The sequence below is a fragment of the Camellia sinensis genome, unplaced genomic scaffold, assembly GCF_055761805.1.
Source record: "Camellia sinensis isolate YWXY unplaced genomic scaffold, ASM5576180v1 Unanchor1, whole genome shotgun sequence".
Taxonomy (NCBI): Eukaryota; Viridiplantae; Streptophyta; class Magnoliopsida; order Ericales; family Theaceae; genus Camellia; species Camellia sinensis.
The window spans coordinates 7,914,713-7,932,932 of record NW_028128987.1 but is presented as its reverse complement, the minus strand read 5'-3'; the positions used below and the strand labels follow the sequence as shown (position 1 = coordinate 7,932,932).

The window sequence follows — 18,220 nt, the reverse complement described above, 5'->3', positions numbered from 1 at the left end:
GGACATTCTTACAGTGGATCATCATTTAGTTATAATGGTTCTATGCTTTTTCTGTCTTTTTAGGGTATTCAAATTTTCTCAAGTAATTATTATTATTATAATTTTAGCATTTATCTTTGGTTTCCAAAATTTGTTCAAGCTGGTTTGAATATATCTTATACGTGCTTTTCTTTATGCATGCTTCCCCCAGAATCTCTCTCTCTGTCTCTCAAACCCTAATTTACTGTCTGGAAAAATCCTAGCAGTTCCACTGTCTATATCAGTGATCAGTGTACTCCAACTAATCTGTCTATTTCCCTCTTTCGTTTTGTGGCCCGATTAGGGTTTTGATTGGAGCCCTTCTGGGCTTGGATATTTGATTCTAAGGGTTTTGCTTAGTTTTTCTTGTGTTTTCTGTTATGGTATGTATGATCAATACCAAACCTCAGGACTTGAGCAAACAATCACACACACAACAAATCCAGAACGGAGAATTAGAAGAATAGAAAATTAAACTCACCAAAAGCAACACGAGATTTACATTGTTCACCCAAATCACGGGCTATGTCCACGGAGTCACTGTGGATTCACTAAGATCAATATGAAAGGAGTTACAAAAGTCTCTCACACCCAATCTCACAAACTCTCTCTTTACAATTATCTATCTCTCACTCTCACTCTCACTATTGTGTACCTCTCACTAAGAGCACAAAACTTATGAATAAAAAAATATAGAGCTACAAGAGTGTATTTATAGGGTTAGCCTCAATCCAAAAACATAAACTAATAAGGAAACCAAAACCTAAAATAACAAGGAAAAAAACCTTAACCAATAGGGAAATAGTTTAGAGTCCAAATTGAAACAAACACTAAGTGCTTGTTTGGGATCCCCTAAAAAAGCCAAAAAGCCAACAAGTTACTAAAAAAGCAAAAAAGTCTATACTATTTGGAAGAAGTGTGTGGGGGAAGTTAGAGGCCGAAATCGTAATTTTGCCCTTTGAATTATTCAGACTAACAGTGCACTCAGTGTACTTGAAATCTACATTTCCCAAGTGGTGTTCCACGTGGCACAATGCAAGCCACCAATTCCCGTTAAAATTTTTTTTTTTTGAAATGTAGTGTACTTGAATTAGTCCATACCACGTGGCCCGTTGAATTAGTCAGTTTACTTTGCATCTACAATATTTTAATACACATCTTTTTGTAAAAAGTCAAAAAGTTAACACAAACATACATATTTTTTTCCTCTATTTTTTTTACCAAAAAGTCAAAAAGTGCACTTATATAGTTCATTCCTAGCAACCCCTAATTTTCTTATTTACTTTTCCTTTTTTGATTAGGTTTAGTCTTGTTTTAGGTTCCACCAATAACATTTTCTTCATTGTTCTCTTCCTTTGGTGCTTTGTCTGCTGCGTTTTGGGATTCCTATTGCATTTCCTTTGTTGGGCCTCTTATTTGGTTGTGTAATCCTTTAAGTTCTAGGGTTTTGATTTTTAGTTGAGATGATTTTTGTTTCCCATGTTCTACGTCAGTGATAGTAAGATTTTAGTTGTCAAGAGTTATTCTTTGCTATGTTGTGTTTGGCTATGGCGCTATCTTCTATGGTCTTCTCGAGCTGAGGAGATGGATGGTTTTGCTATGACAGAGAAGAGGCGTGGTGGCTGTGTGAGTAGTAATGTTGGCTAAGGGATGAACAAAGATGGCTTTGTTTCAAGTCGAAATGGATGTTGAATAATTTCTGACCTTAAGAAGCTTTTGTTGGACCATGATGTGAGGTGAGTGTTGATTGGGGTGATTGATATATTAAAGGTGGTGGATATGGAGGAGTCTGTGAAAGGGAAGGAGGATGTAGTTTTTGAGGATATTGGTGAAGTAGGTCCTCATGATGGCTAGATTTCTAAAAAGAAGGCAATAGGGGATTGTGAGGGAAATGATATTCGTTCTATGGTGGTTAAAAGTGGTTCATAAAAGGTTGGTGGTGGAGGAGGTGAAAGGCAGTTGGTGGAGCATGGTATTCATGATAGGGGTGCGCGTGGCTTTGTGGAGCAGAGATCAAGGGGTGGTGGAGATGATGAGTCGGTGGATGTATCTGGGAGGAGGGTTTTGACTTTGAGGAATTGATGATGGGTAGTTGCTAGGTGGCATGATCTGGATATGGGTAGAAGAAATAATTTAACAGTGAGAAGGGGGTTGGTTAATTGTGGTCTAAAAGGCCGAATGGGTTTTGGCCCAGTAGATTAGTCATGGGAACAAGTTTCATGGGTTCAAAAATTATGTATGTGAATTAGAAGGGATGTTGGATGATTTGGGCCTATGAAGCACGAACACTTCAAAATAGGTGTCGTAGTAGTTTCAGACACAAGGACAGACCATGGACACGTACGGGTGTGTCCCATTTTTTATTTTATTTTTTTGGTATGGGACACAGTAGGACACATAATTGAATCCCTAGTTCGAAAAAAGAGAAGAGACCTACCTATTTTTGAAACCCGAATACCTATTTTTTGGTATCAGAAACCCTAATTTGAAGAAAGAGAAGAGACCTAATCGAAAATTAGAAGAAAAAAAGAGAGAAGAGAAAAGGGAACTTGTTCATCGAGCGAAGTCCTCAGTTGATCTCCATCGCAATCTCCATCGAGCTTTCATCTCAGTCGATCTCCATCACCTCTCTGACCTGGTAAGTCTCTCACCTCCTCTGGCCTTCTCTCGCCTCTTGTCTCTCTTATCTGTCGTCTGTCTCTTCTCTCGTCTCTTTCTGATCATCATCGCATCTTCTTCTCTCGTCTCTCTCTGTGTCTCTCATCTATCTGTCTTTATTTATTTATTTTTCTATTTATAATATATGGTTTTTATTTATTTATTCTGATTATACTCTCTCCCTCTTCTTTAATTTTTTTTTCTTCTGATTATACTCATATTTTTTGTATAATAAATATGTATTGTTTATTTTTATTTATTTATTTTCTTTATAAATTTATATATTGTATAATAAATTTTATTCTTTATGAATTTCTCTGGATAAAGTTAATTTATATTGCTTATAATTTATTTTTTCTTTATACTCTTCTCCTGTTGCTAAAATAAATTCCATCAGAGTACTGTTATTCCTTGCAGTAAATTCAGATTGGCCTCTACATCAACTTGACATTAAAAATGCATTTCTCAATGGTGATCTTGAAGAGGAGGTGTTCATGAGCCTACCGCCGGGATTTGAGCAGAGACTTGGAAGCGACAGAGTATGCAGATTGAACAAGTCATTATACGGACTCAAACAATCACCAAGAGCGTGGTTTGAACGCTTTGGGAAGGCAGTTATCAGTTGTGGCTTCTCGCAGAGTCAAGCAGATCACACAATATTTTATAAACATTCAAAAAACAGTAAAATTGCAATTTTGATTGTTTATGTTGATGACATCATTTTAACTGGTAATGATGAAGCAGAGTTAGCAGCCCTCAAAGAGAAACTCGCAAAAGAATTTCACATTAAGGATCTGGGAGCCCTCAAGTATTTCCTCGGAATGGAATTTGCAAGATCCAAGGAAGGTATATTCGTTAATCAGAGAAAATATGTTCTTGATCTCCTTGGAGAAACAGGTATGCTTGGTTGTAAGATGGTGGAGACTCCGATCGAGCCTAACTTGAAGTTACAAGCTGCTAAGGCTGAAGAAGTCAAAGAGAGGGAACAATATCAGCGACTTGTCGGGAAATTGATTTACTTGTCTCATACGCGGCCTGATATTGCCTTTGCAGTCAGTATGGTAAGTCAGTTCATGCACTCACCAGGGGCAGAGCACTTTGAGGCCGTTTATAAGATCTTAAGATATTTGAAAGGAACTCCAGGGAGAGGCTTACTGTTCAAGAAACATGGACATCTTCAAGTTGAAGTATACACAGATGCAGACTGGGCAGGAAGTGTTACAGACAGGAGATCAACATCCGGATACTGCTCCTTTGTAGGTGGGAACCTAGTTACATGGCGGAGTAAAAAACAGAATGTGGTAGCTAGAAGTAGTGCAGAAGCAGAGTTCAGAGCTGTTGCCCATGGAATTTGTGAAGTAATGTGGATTAAAAGAATTCTTGAAGAATTGAAGCTTTCTCACCCGACACCTATGAAGGTCTATTGTGACAACAAAGCAGCTATATCTATAGCTCATAATCCAGTTCTACATGATCGCACAAAACATATAGAAGTGGATAAACATTTCATCAAGGAGAAAATCAATGCTGGCATAATCTGTATGACCTACCTTCCAACAGGTGAACAATTAGCTGATGTGCTTACGAAATGACTACACAAGAAGCAATTTGATAAGCTGACTATCAAGCTGGCTATGGAAGATATCTTCAAACCAGCTTGAGGGGGAGTGCTGGAAATTTGTGTTAATGCATATAATTAGATAGTGGCATGTATAGAATATGATAGTGGTGTTGGTGGTAGATAGTGGCATGTATATAATATGATAGTGGTAGATAGTGGTAATATATAATATGTAAGTGGCATATAATGGGTTATAATGATGTTTGTAATATCTCCTATATAAGGAGTGTCATTTGGTCTTGTAAAATAAGAAGTTTTGAATATAACAGAAATATATTCCTTCTTCCTCATATTTTCGGAGTTCTTCTTCCTCATATTTTCTAAGTGTTTAAATGCCTTCTTTGTGACTTCTATTGTTGTTTGGTTGATCATGAATCCCTGTGTGTGTCCATTTTGTCTCGTAGCTCCAATTTGATCTGAGAAATGAATGAGAAATACACTTTATTTTTGTGTTTCATTGTTCTAAAATGAGTTATTTATTCATTTATTTTATCATGATTCATTTTAGATCCTCTTATGTGAATTATTGTATGTCATGTTGAACTTCTATTGCATGGTTGATGCGACAAAAATCAACTTTGTTGAAAAAAGGGCAAACTACATTGGTAGGCTCTACATTTTACCCCTTGTGATATTTTGGTCCCTACACTTTCCATTGGCTCAATTTTGACCCTTGATTTTAGACTTTATGTCATTTGGTTCAATTGATAATGCCGTTGGGATTTTTGAATGAAAATTATCATTGAGCTGGTTAAGGTTAACTCGTTGAGTTAATAAAGTTTACAATTTTGTTTGTAAAAATGTGACAAATGCCCACCCATATGCAGATTTTTTAATTATAAATTATTAAAAAAATACTAACTGTTGAATCAATTGGATCAAATTGAGACAAATTAAAAAATTCAGGGTCAAAACTGAGCCAATTGAAATTACAAGAACCAAATTAATACAAGGGCCAAAATATGGGGACTATTGATGTAATTTGCCCTTGAAAAAAAGAGAGGAGCTACACTGGAAAATCGCGTGATTGATGAACTTACTGATTTTCTTATCACAGAATGGTAAACCCACCGAGTTTGATAAGTAAGCTGGAAGAATGTTCGATATTTAGGTAAAATGAAAAGAATTTCTAGTAATCATTTTGAAACTTTCTATGAAATTCACTCGCTCTGTACATCATACTTTTCATAGAATATTTTCTTGTCTCTTGAAAGTGCAAAATGTTAGTGGTGCCAACTCTTATTCAGTCAAAATCAAACGATCTGACTGTTAAGAGCTCCAATATTCTCCCAAATACTTCAACGGTCTGATCTGAATAAGCAGGCCTATGTAATTCCCTTATTCTACAAGTTTATTTGCTGACAAGTTTTTCCTTCAAATATTCAGATTGATATTCCTCTCTGATTTACACATGCAAACATGCAGTTCTGGTCAAAACATAAAAGTAAGAGTTCAAAGCTATTATTTCTACTGAGTTGGTAGTTCATAAGTTAGTTGTCAATGCTAGATTTGGCCTGTTACGCTGCTCTGTTTATGTGACTGACAAGCATTGTTCATAAAGGAGAAATACAATAATTATAAGTACATAATAGTGCAATTTACTTACGGAAAGTATGATGATAAAAAATTTGGCATAGGAAAGAAGAAAGAAAATATATGGATGTAGTTGCATGCATGTGTACTATGAAGATTAGGAAAAAAAAATCTGTGGTAAGCAACATGTTAACATTTACCTTGCTATATGCACAGACAATCCCGCACCCCCCACCTCTATGGATCAAAATTTGTTTCAATATGTTATTTCGGTTAACTGAGGAACAAAAATATTTTTGAAACGTTCTGTAAACATAAAGGAAACAATAAAAAAAAATTGGAAATATTAACTGAAGCCTATATATATGTTTATACAAGCTCAATAATTCATGTTTGAGTTCAGCACAATTGAACAATTTTGAAGTAAATTCAACACCAACCAGGAATAGTTAAATTATGTCAACATATTAACCTTATCAAGCACTTCTAAATGTGCAAATGTGCATAAGGTTCCTTGCAAATAAAATTTACAAAATAATAATGATTATTATATTAATAATAAACAAAGGTCAAAGGGTTAGAGAATATGCGAATCGATTCCTGGATGCGTACCAATATCTGACACCCATACCCAAGTCCGTGTAACATAGCTCAATATGTGTGGTTGGTCTGGTGTGCTTAATATGGGCTTGCTGATGAATCTGGACAAAGATATAAACTGTGTAACTGGGGATGGCTGATTTTTGTAATTTCTTATGGATAATGCTTTAATATTCAAATTCAGTGGATACCATATTACTAATGGCACAGGAGAGATAATAATGTACTATATCATTGTTTCTTTTTTTGTTTTTAAAAAAACCGCTACTCCTCTGCCTGTTCTCCTCTTAATTTATGCAATTCATTTGAGTCATCATAAAACAGAGATTTTTTTGTCTCTGGCTTGTTTTCCGTCTCATTTTCTAGCTTCTATGTTCTATCTGGTTCGTTTATGAATTTTTGTTTTGTTTTGTTTTCTTTCTTTCTTTTTCTTGCCACCCATTGAGATTTACAATTACAAATGGAAAACCTGCAATCTGTTATTTCCTTAGCAATAAAGGTTATTTCTTTTTACGTTATCATGAGAGTATTCTCCACTTCTGAATTAAGAAAATCCTGCAATTGCTTATTGTTATCTACAATTTAATTTAAAGGTGTTATGCCACCTTTATGTTTCTGTAATAAGCCTTTGTTCACTTGTTTTTATTTGCTTGTGGAATTAGCTTATGTAATCTTGGTATATTGAGTATTCTATTAAGCTTAAATTTTTTGCAGTTGCTTTGTTTTACTTTTTTATTTGTGTTTAGCTAATTTGTTTTTTCTTCCTGTTGCAGGATGATAATCTACATAGCTGCTCTATTTCAGCTGATTCTCATAGCAGTGGGAGTGAAGATTCAACCAATGATGAAAATATGGATATCTACCATGATGCAGAAAATGAAGGGGATCCAGATACTGATGATGATCTTGATCGTGTGCTGAGTGGGAAATTGACTGAAAGCAGTGGTTATATCGGCAATGATCTTTATGACTATAAGGTTCTCTTTCTCTCTCTCTGGGATAAGTAATAGCAACATTTGTTATCTAGCTGTGGAAACTAAAATTTTATCGGTTTCCACTCAGTGAGGAACCTTAACAATGCAGACAAGTCATATGTTTAAGCAACATTTGTTATCTAGCAGCAGAAGTAAAATTTTATGGTGTTTCACTCGGTGAGGAAGCTCAACAGCACCCCAAAAAAGATATTGAGGGTTTGTTACTTGACCAAAAAAAAAAAAGAACTTTTGAGGCACCAAGAGGTTGATGTGAGGAGTGCTTTCATGGTGTTCTTATTGACCTGAAGTCCTCATTTTAAAATCTTTTTGATGCACCAAATGAATTTTGTTATGTTTCCAAGTTTTGTCATTTATTTCCTAATATGTTTGTGACCTTTCTTTTTCCTTTGTTGCTAACTGTTTACATTTCTTCACGAACTGGACGAGACTTCCATGGCAAAACTTGGTAGCATGGGTGAGAGCTCCTTTCAAATTTGAGCATTTGGTAGTGTGTCCTCAGATACTTTAACATTTTCACAATCTACACAGGTTTTCCATGAAAGAAAATGTTCTCTCTCTCTCTCTCTCTCTCTCTCTCTTGTTTTTTTTCTTTTTCTTCTTTATGCAATGATGTAAATAATATCATGATTCAATGTGTACTCTTGGACAAATACACTTGGTAAAAGATGGTAACTTCACATATTTGTACATGTTAATAACTAAAGAATGGATGGTTTAGGCATCTTTGATCAAAGCAATGTAATAATTTGTTTCTAATGTTCGTTTATTTCTTTAATTTTTTATATTGTTGTCTATTATTTACATATTTAACTAGGTCCCACATTGTTATTTTCTCATTATTGTGTGCATTTCTATTTATTCAGGCTTTTGGTGGTAATGATTTAGATGGCGGCCCACCTGGGAATAATCTCACATTAACTGCACAAACAAATCCACCTGTAGATTCTCAGTTATTAAGAGAATCAAACACTCAATTTAATGAGCAGCAAGGCCAACAGAAACCAAGTGAAAATGAGATGGACAGTATTAGTATTGTACCTTTTAATGAGTCTCATCGGTCAATGGGGGAGATAATGTCTTCAATGGATCAAGGGCTGCCTCAATCTGTGGTTGGGGCCGAATCATGTGTTGAGAAGTCAATGAGCAAACTTACAAGCTCCACTCTCAATGTTAAGCGATCAACATTTTTGGGAAGAAATACTGTGAGTCATTTTTGCATCTTATATCTTATATCGGCTGTAGTTTCACAACTTTTTTTTTATGTTACTGTCCTACCTTATTTATAACATCTTGAGCTCTTCAACAATTTAGTCGATTTCTCCTCGCGGTTAATAGTGCATTTCCTTTTATGGCTTTATGTTTGATCTTTTTGGTTCTAACCCTTATTCTTGATGCCATATTTTTGGTCCACTGCCACCTGGGGAAGCTTTCAACTGTTGCTCACATATTTTGATGTACCACTCTTTATAATGATGATTTGAACTTTTTTTTGTTCACGGTTTACATGATTCCTCACTTGGTTAATGGTGAAGCCTTTTGCATCCCCCAAGTAAGGTGTGCTTTGTGTGGCAGATTGTTAGTACAGTTCCCAAACATGTGTTTTAGAGATATGTACAAGAGGAACTAATGGGAACTAATGGGTGACAAAGAAATAATGAAGTGCTTGGTTGACAATGGAAGTGTAATATAAGGCACAATCTGATCAACATGCTTTGTTATCATGATACTACATAAATATAAGGATGAAATATTGGTCATGGAATAACTGTGGAGAGAGAAGAACACGAGGTTTTTGTGCCATTCTAGTATTGACTCTTATGTTTCCCTTTTACGCCATTCTCTTATCGCTCTAACTATTTTTTACTTAGTGAATTAATTTAAAAAATCATGAAGGGGTTGTTGCTCATATAATAATTTCTAAAAAACTAACCAAAGAGGCCTATACACTCTAAAGAAAATGAAAAAAGGCTTATGGATTCTTGCAAGTCCAAAGAATCTACAAAATCTACAAGATTATCAAAGATAGGCCTAACTTTCCTAGAAGTCTAGATATACAAAATGACCAAATAAAAACTCTTGAGCTTATACAAAGGCTCCTCTACTCTAAAAAGTTCTCTTGTTGCACTTCCTCAATAAAAGGCACATCAAACCCAACGGTGCTAAGAGCCAAGCCAAAAGAATGAAAGAATTGAATGGAGACTAACCTGTGTATGTATACTAATAGAGATTTACAAGATAGGAAATAACATAAAAAGGAAACAAAATCAAGGCCAAAACAATGGCCATAAAATAAGTCTTAATTGATTCTAACTAATTTTAATTCCAACACTCCCCCCTCAGGTTGGTGTGAAAACATTCAGCAAACCCAGCTTGACAATAGATGATTGAATAATGTTAGATCAGCAGACTTTGTGAACATATTAGCTAGTTGCTCAGAAGAAGAGACAAATGATGGACTCACAATACTAGTCCGAACCTTTTCTTGAATGAAATGTATGTCAACCTCAATGTGTTTCGTCCGCTCATGAAGTATTAAATCAGTCAATAACATAATAGCTGATTTGTTGTCACGAAACAAAGGAGAGGAAGCATCCTCAACAAATCCTAACTTTGCAAGAATGGAGTGAAGCCACAAAACTTCAAATGTATCCTGTGCCATTGCTCGATACTTAGCTTTAGCAGAAGACTTAGAAACAACAGCCTGTTTCTTACTTTTCCATGATATAAAGTGATCACCATAAAAAGTACAAAAACTAGACGTTGACCGTGTATCGGTTCTAGATCTTGCATAGTCTGCATCAGTGAAACAAGAGAGCCCTGATTGAGGATTAGCTGTGAAAAATAATCCTAAATTAGGAGAAGTCTTCAGATACCACAAAATATGATAAACTACATCAAAATGCTCTGTATGAGGTGCATGCATAAATTGACTTACAACACTAACCGCAAATGTCAAGTCGGGTCTAGTATTAGTCAAGTATATGAGATGACCAACTAGGCGTTGATACATGCCTTGATCCTTTAATAATTTGCCAAACTCATGTAAGCTTGAGGTTACAATTCATATGAGTAGAAGCTGGCTTACACCCTAGGTCTTGAAGAAGATCAAGAACATATTTCCTTTGGGACAACGAAATCCCTCGACGCGAGCGAGTAATTTCAATACCCAGAAAGTATTTAAGAGGACCTAGATCCTTACTATCAAATGTTTGACTCAAATCCCTCTTTACTTGAGTTATGCTAACTGAATCATCACTTGTAAGAATGATATCATCAACATAAACAAGCATTAACAAGCAAAATAATACACTAACCAGTGGGAGTTATGCGAATAAAGCAAGTATGATCTGAGTGGCACTGAACAAATCCCATGGATAAAATAACAGAACTAAAGCAGTTGAACCAGGCCTTGTTTAAGCCTATATAAGGACTTGCATAGTCGACGCACTTTCCCTGCATACTCCCTCTCAGTCCAAAAACCGGGTGGAGGATCCATATAAATAGTCTCAAGTCCCCATGCAGAAAGGCATTCTTGACATCCAGTTGATGCAGAGGTTAAGAATGTGAGACAGCAAGAGAGATAAGGACACGAATAGAGGTAAGCTTGGCGATCGGGGCAAAGGTAGCCCCAAAATCCTTGCCAAGAACCTGAGTGAAGCCCATGGCAACTAACCGTGCTTTGTAGTGGTCCACAGTACAATCAACAAGATACTTAATAGTAAACACCCATTTACTTACAACTAATAGTCTTTTCACCAGATGGAAAAGTGACAAGATGCCAGGTTTGATTCTGTTCCAAAACTGCCATCTCTGTTTGCATAGCAGACACCCACTTGAAGAGCTTCTAACACAAAACGAGGAATAGTGTCCAACTCAAGCTTGCCAAGGAAGGAACGATAGGCAAGGGAGACATTGTCATAAGAAAGATACTAGGAAATAGGATGATTAGTACTGCAAATATAACCAAGACGATCAGGGGGATGTCTATTACGAGAAGGGTTATGACGAAGAGCAGCAACCAAAGGAGAGGAATTACCTGACCCATGTATCAAAGAGGTTGTTGGCAGGGGACGAGGACGACGAGAATATACCTGCAATGGAGGAGAAGAAGGAGGAGCAGCATCAGCTTCAACCTCATGAGAGACAGCCTCAACCTTATGAAAAATGGGAAGAGGCCGAACATCAGATTCCACAAATGGGATAAGAATAAAAGAGGAATCCTGCGCAGAAGGGTGAGTACCAAAAAAGGGTGTTTTCTCATAGAATGTCGCATCACAAGAATGATAGTACCTACTAGTGCCAGGATCACAACACCGATACCCTTTGGACATAGTAGAGTACCCTACCAAGATACATTTAATAGCCTTATCATCTAACTTAGTGCGAGTAAGACTCTGGTTTTGAACAAAACAAGTACACCCAAAAACCCGAGGTAGGAGAGGAAAGAGAGTCCTAGTAGGGTCTAAGGCCTGGAGAGGGGCAAGACCATGCAAGACACGACTAGGAGTGCGATTAATAAGATAAACAGCAATAAGAACATTATGCCAGTAAGACTTAGGTACATTCATTCTCCTGAGAAGACAACGAACCACAGACATAATGTGACGGTTTTTTTGTTCAGCAATCTTATTTTGTTCAGGAGTATTAGGACAAGTAAGTTGTTGAAGTATACTAGCCTGATTAAGATGGGAACGAAAAGCATCAAAGATGTATTCCCCACCATTATCAGATCGGATATTTTGAACAATAGTGTGAAATTAGGTTTTAAGCATTTGAAGAAAGTGAACTAATATGGGAAAGACATTAGATTTACGCTTAATAAGATAAACCCAAGTACAACGAGTGTGGTCATCTATAAAGGTCACATAATATCTACGGCCCGACAAAGCAGTAATAGGTGAAGGGCCCCAAACATTAGAATGAATAAGATCAAACACAAAAGGAGCACGATGCATACGGGGAATATAAGTAGCACGGGTATGTTTAGCTAACTTATACAAATGACATTGAAACTTATGAGTCTTACAAGCTTTATCAAAATTTGGAAATAGTAAACATAAATACTAAAAATTCGCATGACTAAGACGAGCATGCCACAATGCTAAAGTCTTAAAAGAAAAAACATAGGAGTATAAATCCTTAGGTAACACAGAAGTGGAAAAGCTAGAAAGAAGTGGCTGATTTGGTTCCAAAGTAGTATAAACCGTCATGCTCATATCCCCTGTCGAAAATTCTCTTCGAACTCAGGTCCTATAACAAGCAAGAATCGGGTAAAAAAATGACAGCACAGTGAAAAGCCTTGGCAAGTTGACTCAGACAAAAGATAATATGCAAAATTAAGGACATGTTGGACAAAAGAAAGAGTAATATTAGGAGATAGAGTAACACCACCCCAATGACGAACAAAGGTAGTAGAACCATCAACAAGACAAATAGTTTGGGTGGTAGTAAGAACTGGAGAAGAGAGGTAGGAAAGCTCACTGGTCATGTGGTCATTAAACTCAGAATCTAGAACCCAAATAGGACGTGCAAAGCGAACATGGAAAGCAGTAGGAGTACCTGTAGCCAAAGTGGCAGTCGAGGATGATGTCCCTGAAGATATCATAGAACCAAGCTGAGCTTGAAGTTGACCAATCGGAGTCTAAAGGAGATGCAAATATGGAGTAGTGGAACTCAGGACAGTCTCCACAACAGCAGTAGTGCGGGAGGAGCTTGATGGATGAGCACATGAGAAACGCTGTCTCAACTCATGATGGAGTTTGAAACAGCGAGCCTTGACATGGCTTGGTACTCCACAATGATGACAAATTACCTTCCCACTAGAAGAACGAGACATAGTCTGTGCAGCAAGAGCCATCTGATCAGAGGAGACAAGAGGCTCAGGGACTAGAGTAGAAACAGGAGAAACCAACCGATGGCGGCGCTCATCACTATCAATAATAGCAAAGGCCTCATAAAGGGAAGGTAGAGGAGATGTGTTTAAAATCTGAATACGAAGAGACTCGAACTCAGAGTTTAAACCCATCAAGAACTGATATGTATGCTGCCGAGCAAGTCTCTTGGTCACAAGTGAAGCAGCCTCAGTTGGAAGATCAATCAAAGGCTCATATTAAGCTAACTTTTCCCAACGTGCCTGAAGATACCCAAAAAATTTAGCCATAGAAATACCTAAAGCAGACTAAGAAGCACGAGCAATATCCTAATAAAGCTCAAAGATGCGAACATCATTATGTGCATGAGCATACATCTGAGATAAGGCGCTCCATAAACTAGGAACTGTATCAGAGTATAAGAACATATGATAAATCCGGTCCTCCATGGAATTGAACATCCATCTCAAGATAGTGCAATTGTCAATATGCCATTGACCACGTGTAAAATCTCTAGCGTTTAGCTAAATAGTGGTAGATGAAAGCCAATGAGCTTTCCCCTTTCCCCCCAAATAGAGTTTAAAGGAACGACTCCAAGCAATGAAATCTTTTCCATTTAGCACCACACTTTTAATACGATGAACCGAAGTATAGTGTGAGAGAGAAAAATCTGGATTCACTGGAACGAGTTTAACAGGAACCACAAGTGAAACATCAGACTTAGTCATGGTGGTTAGAGGAACAGGTGATGTGTATAGTTTACATTCAGAACAATACACAAATCACAAAACAATTGCTATCAAACAACCTAATAGCCTATTAACAAAACTAACAAAGAAAAAGATGCTTACTGCATCCACACCAAGTCCCAAAACAGGGACAAAACCTACCGAACTGCCCTAGAAGCCAACTGGTGAGGAGAGGGATGGGTAAGGGCCGGAAGAGAGAGAGAGAAAGGGTATGGGAGCCTAGTGGCCGAAGGTCTTGGGCAAGGGTGGAAGTCAAATGGTTGAGATTGAAGCAGAGAGAAAAGGGTTAGGATTAGGGTTTGGCTTGGATACCAAGAAGAATGAAAGAATTGAATGGCTTAGTCTAGAAAGGAGACTAGCCTGTGTATATATACTAATAGAGATTTACAAGATAGGAAATAACGTAAAAAGGAAACAAAATCAAGGCCTAAACAATGGCCATAAAATAAGTCCTAATTGATTCTAATTAATTCTAATTCCAACAAAGCCTTTCTCTTGCACTTCCGACTCCATCTCTCCACCAATAAAAATGACTCTCACCTTATCTTCATGGAAGACCCAACCCAAACAATGCCAAGACCAACCCCCACACATTCTTAGCCATGTTACAATGAATAAGTGTAAAACTGATTCATCCTTACATACAAAGGCAACACCAATTTACGTAGATCTGACATAATATTATCATAAACTACTACTAGCCTAGTGATTTACATTTCGAACAATATTTATTGCCTCGACATTTTCCTTGCAAGCAAAGGTGTCAAATGTAATGAAATAAAATCCATGGACCAGAGTTTTGCCAGAACAATATAATAATAGAGACCCTAATTCTCCAATTATTGTGCTTTTACATAATTATTTTGAAGAGAAATAGACTATGTTCAATTGGATGTTTAATTGTTAATGAAAAATTCTCATATGCGAAAATGCCTTAATAGTTATAATAATTATGATCTAAACTATAGAAGCCTACCCCCTATTTAGAGCTTAAGGCATACAATGTTCTTGCCCCATTCCTTATATTGGAATGATCCATGGTCTGGGTAACTTTGATTCTGACGCCTCCTAATTACGATGCCAATCATAAGAATCTTTGCATGGATTGGATTCCACACAAAGAAAGTGACCATAGATGGAGCTCCAATAGTCCAAAACCCTTTTCGAGATAAATTCATCCTTTTATTCCTCAACTCAACATATCCCCATAAAAAAAAATTTCACATTCAACCTTCTACTCTTAGATACATCTCATCTTAAAGAGTCAAGCCCTTCTCATATTCCTTGTACCGTAAAACAAATTGAGTAGATTGATAAGCTAATCTAACACATAATCTTGCAGATCCTTCTTAGCTTGACATCTCAAAAAACATTACCATTCATCCCCTAAACATGATTTACGACTTAAGCTTATAAATAGGAAGATAAAGATGAAAGTTCTCTCCAAAACATCATCTACACATCACTTGTGCTGCCAAAATTTCACCTATCTCCTCACCCCACCTTGAAATTAGGAAATTTAAAAAATTCCTACCAAACTGGACAAATACCTTTCCACTTGCTTCTACCATGAGACATCAACACCTGTAATGAGTTCCAATTTTCCCATTAAGTACCATATTTTGCTGTTACCACCATTCTCCAAAACTTGTCCCTTTCACAAGCATATCTCTGTAGCCACTTGCCCAACAAATCTTTATTAAAATACCCAAACTCTTGATGTTGAAACCTCCTCTCTTCAGAGTGCATACTGATGTATTAGAATAAATAGGTTAAGTGTATGTTAAATTTCGTATTAGTTGTAGTCTATATATAGGTGATGTAATATTCCATTGTAGTTAGTTTTTGATTGAAAGAATCTACATTGTGATTGGAGTAGAGCTTGGTTTCTCTCTCTAGCCTTAGGGGTTTTACCCCTAATTGGGGCATTTGTCTTCTCTCTCTCAATTTGATCTTTGATTTGCATTTGGATTGCATTACATACCATCTTCCAATTAACATGATGATATTTACACGTTTTCCCTATGCCACTCCGTAGAAATTCCCACCGTAACATGTCAAGTCTCTTAGTCAGCAAAAAGGAATAGTTTGCAAAGACATAAAATAGGTTGAAAATCTTGACAAAAAGTACTCTTAACATTGAGTGATCTTGCCCCCTCTGGTCTGCTCCCAACCTGCCAACTTCTTCCAAAACAGCTCCACCACCCATACAGCATCACCTTAGACATGAAAGATGGTTACAAGTGATGTAGTAGAATAAAAATCGTAAGTGTCAAAATGAGTCTTATGCTTATGTGTCATTAGTTTTGTATGTTAAGTAATTGGGTTAAGTGTCCTATTAGTTGTGGTCTATCAATAGGTGATGAAATCTCCATTTATATCCCTGATCTCCAGAAAGCTGGGTTTGGGAGTTGAAGGACTTTGGCCTATTAGTTTGGTGGGGTCATTTACAAGTTGTTGGCAAAGACTTAAGTAGGAGACTTGAAAGATGTCTTTGAATCTCTGATTCTCGTAATGCTTTTGTGGATGGGAGACAAATCGTAGATGTGTTCAGCTCTATTTAGTGTCGAGATTCGAAGTTAAGAAGTGGACGACTAGGGCTCATTTGCAAGCTTGATATGAAGTAAGTTTACGATCATATGAATTGGGATTTTCCTTGGTACATTATGGAGAGGGTAGGTTTTGGGCAGAAATGGTGCACTTGGATCAATCATTGCATCTCTATGGTTCGCCCACTGGTTTCTTTTCGAGCTCTAAAGGCCTTGAGGGGGTCCTATCTCCCTATTGCTTTTTATCACGGTGATGGAGGCTTTGAGAATGGTGATATTGAGGGCAGTTGAAGGGAATCAAGTCAGGGTCTTTGAGGTTGGTATGGCAAAGTTTCTCTCTTTGCATCTGCATTTTTCTGATGACAGTGTGTTCTTATTTGTTTTGATGTTGTTTCTGGATTAAGGGCTAGTGTCAGCAAGAGCAAGTGTGATCCTGTCGAAGAGGTACCAAACATTCATGATCTTGCTATAAATTTGAATTTTTTTGTTGCTTTTCTTCCCATTTCTTATTTACAGCTTCCTCTTGGGTCTTTCTACAAGGCTACAAAAGTTTGGGATAATGTGATTGAGCGCTGTAAGAGAAGGTTTCAGGTTGGGGTGGAAAAAGGAAATATCTTTCTTAGGGGGAGCTCACCCTTATAAAAAGTACTTTTCTAGCCTCCTACTTATTTCCTGTCAGTCTTCAATATTCCAGCAACTGTGGCTAAAAGGTTGGAAAAACTTAAAATAAACTTTTTATAAGGTGGTTTGGGTGGTGAATTTCAGTATCATCTTGTGAAGTGCAATTTGTAAACCGTTGAAGGTAGGTGGTTTGGGCATTCATCAGTTTTTTACCTATAATCAATCTCTTTTTGAGAAATAGCTGAGATGCACCACAGAAGCTAGGAGTTTTAGAGGATGGTGGTGGAATTCAAGTACGGGTCCATTGTAGGAGACTGGTGTACTAGAAAGTTTCACAACTCGTATGGCATAGGCTTAATGGAAATCTTTCAGGAATGTATGGTACTACTTAGTTGGACCTGTATTTTGCTATCAGGGGATAGTCGTAGGGTAAAATTTTGGATTGATGTGTGGAGTGGTCAAACGCCTCCATACTGGTATGTTCCAAAACTTCACCATATTTTTACATGAACACTTCTAAGAAGGTAACATGTCGTGTCTGACACGACACTAGTACGTGACACTCGCCAGATACTTCGCAACACTTGGACACACAAGAAATACGTTACAAATTTGAATAAAATAACTGGGAACCTAATGCCAAAATAAAAACAACATAAATGTATATCTATTCTTTTCATTTAGACTTTAAAATTTATTATATTTGAGTTAAATATTCATATCCATGACATATATATAATTGTAGTTATCGAAAAAATCTCAAAATTACTATGTTCATTAACCAAGATGATAAATTCTAATGCTGGCAATTCAAAATATCAGAATCCATGACACAACTGGATTACATTATGATTTTGACCTTAGATTTAGTTTATTTGGTGATGGTAATTGAATTGGAAAGAAGATGTACATAGATGCAGTCATAGTGAATACTATAATGTATTAAAATACTATGTCAAAGAAAGAAGGAAATGTAGGAGTGCATGTCCAATATGGGTCACTTCAC

General features: G+C 36.8%; 1 protein-coding gene across 1 annotated transcript in view; it reads left to right on the top strand.

Annotated features, from left to right (window-relative positions):
* LOC145814067 (rho GTPase-activating protein 7-like) overlaps positions 1 to 18,220 on the top strand; it is a 72,497-nt gene that overhangs the window by 20,773 nt on the left and 33,504 nt on the right. The window contains exons 11-14 of the mRNA XM_082910592.1: positions 3,094 to 3,665; positions 5,664 to 5,741; positions 7,204 to 7,407; positions 8,289 to 8,627. Coding sequence (XP_082766718.1) covers positions 3,094 to 3,665; positions 5,664 to 5,741; positions 7,204 to 7,407; positions 8,289 to 8,627 — 1,193 coding nt within the window. The remainder of the gene's footprint in view (positions 1 to 3,093; positions 3,666 to 5,663; positions 5,742 to 7,203; positions 7,408 to 8,288; positions 8,628 to 18,220) is intronic.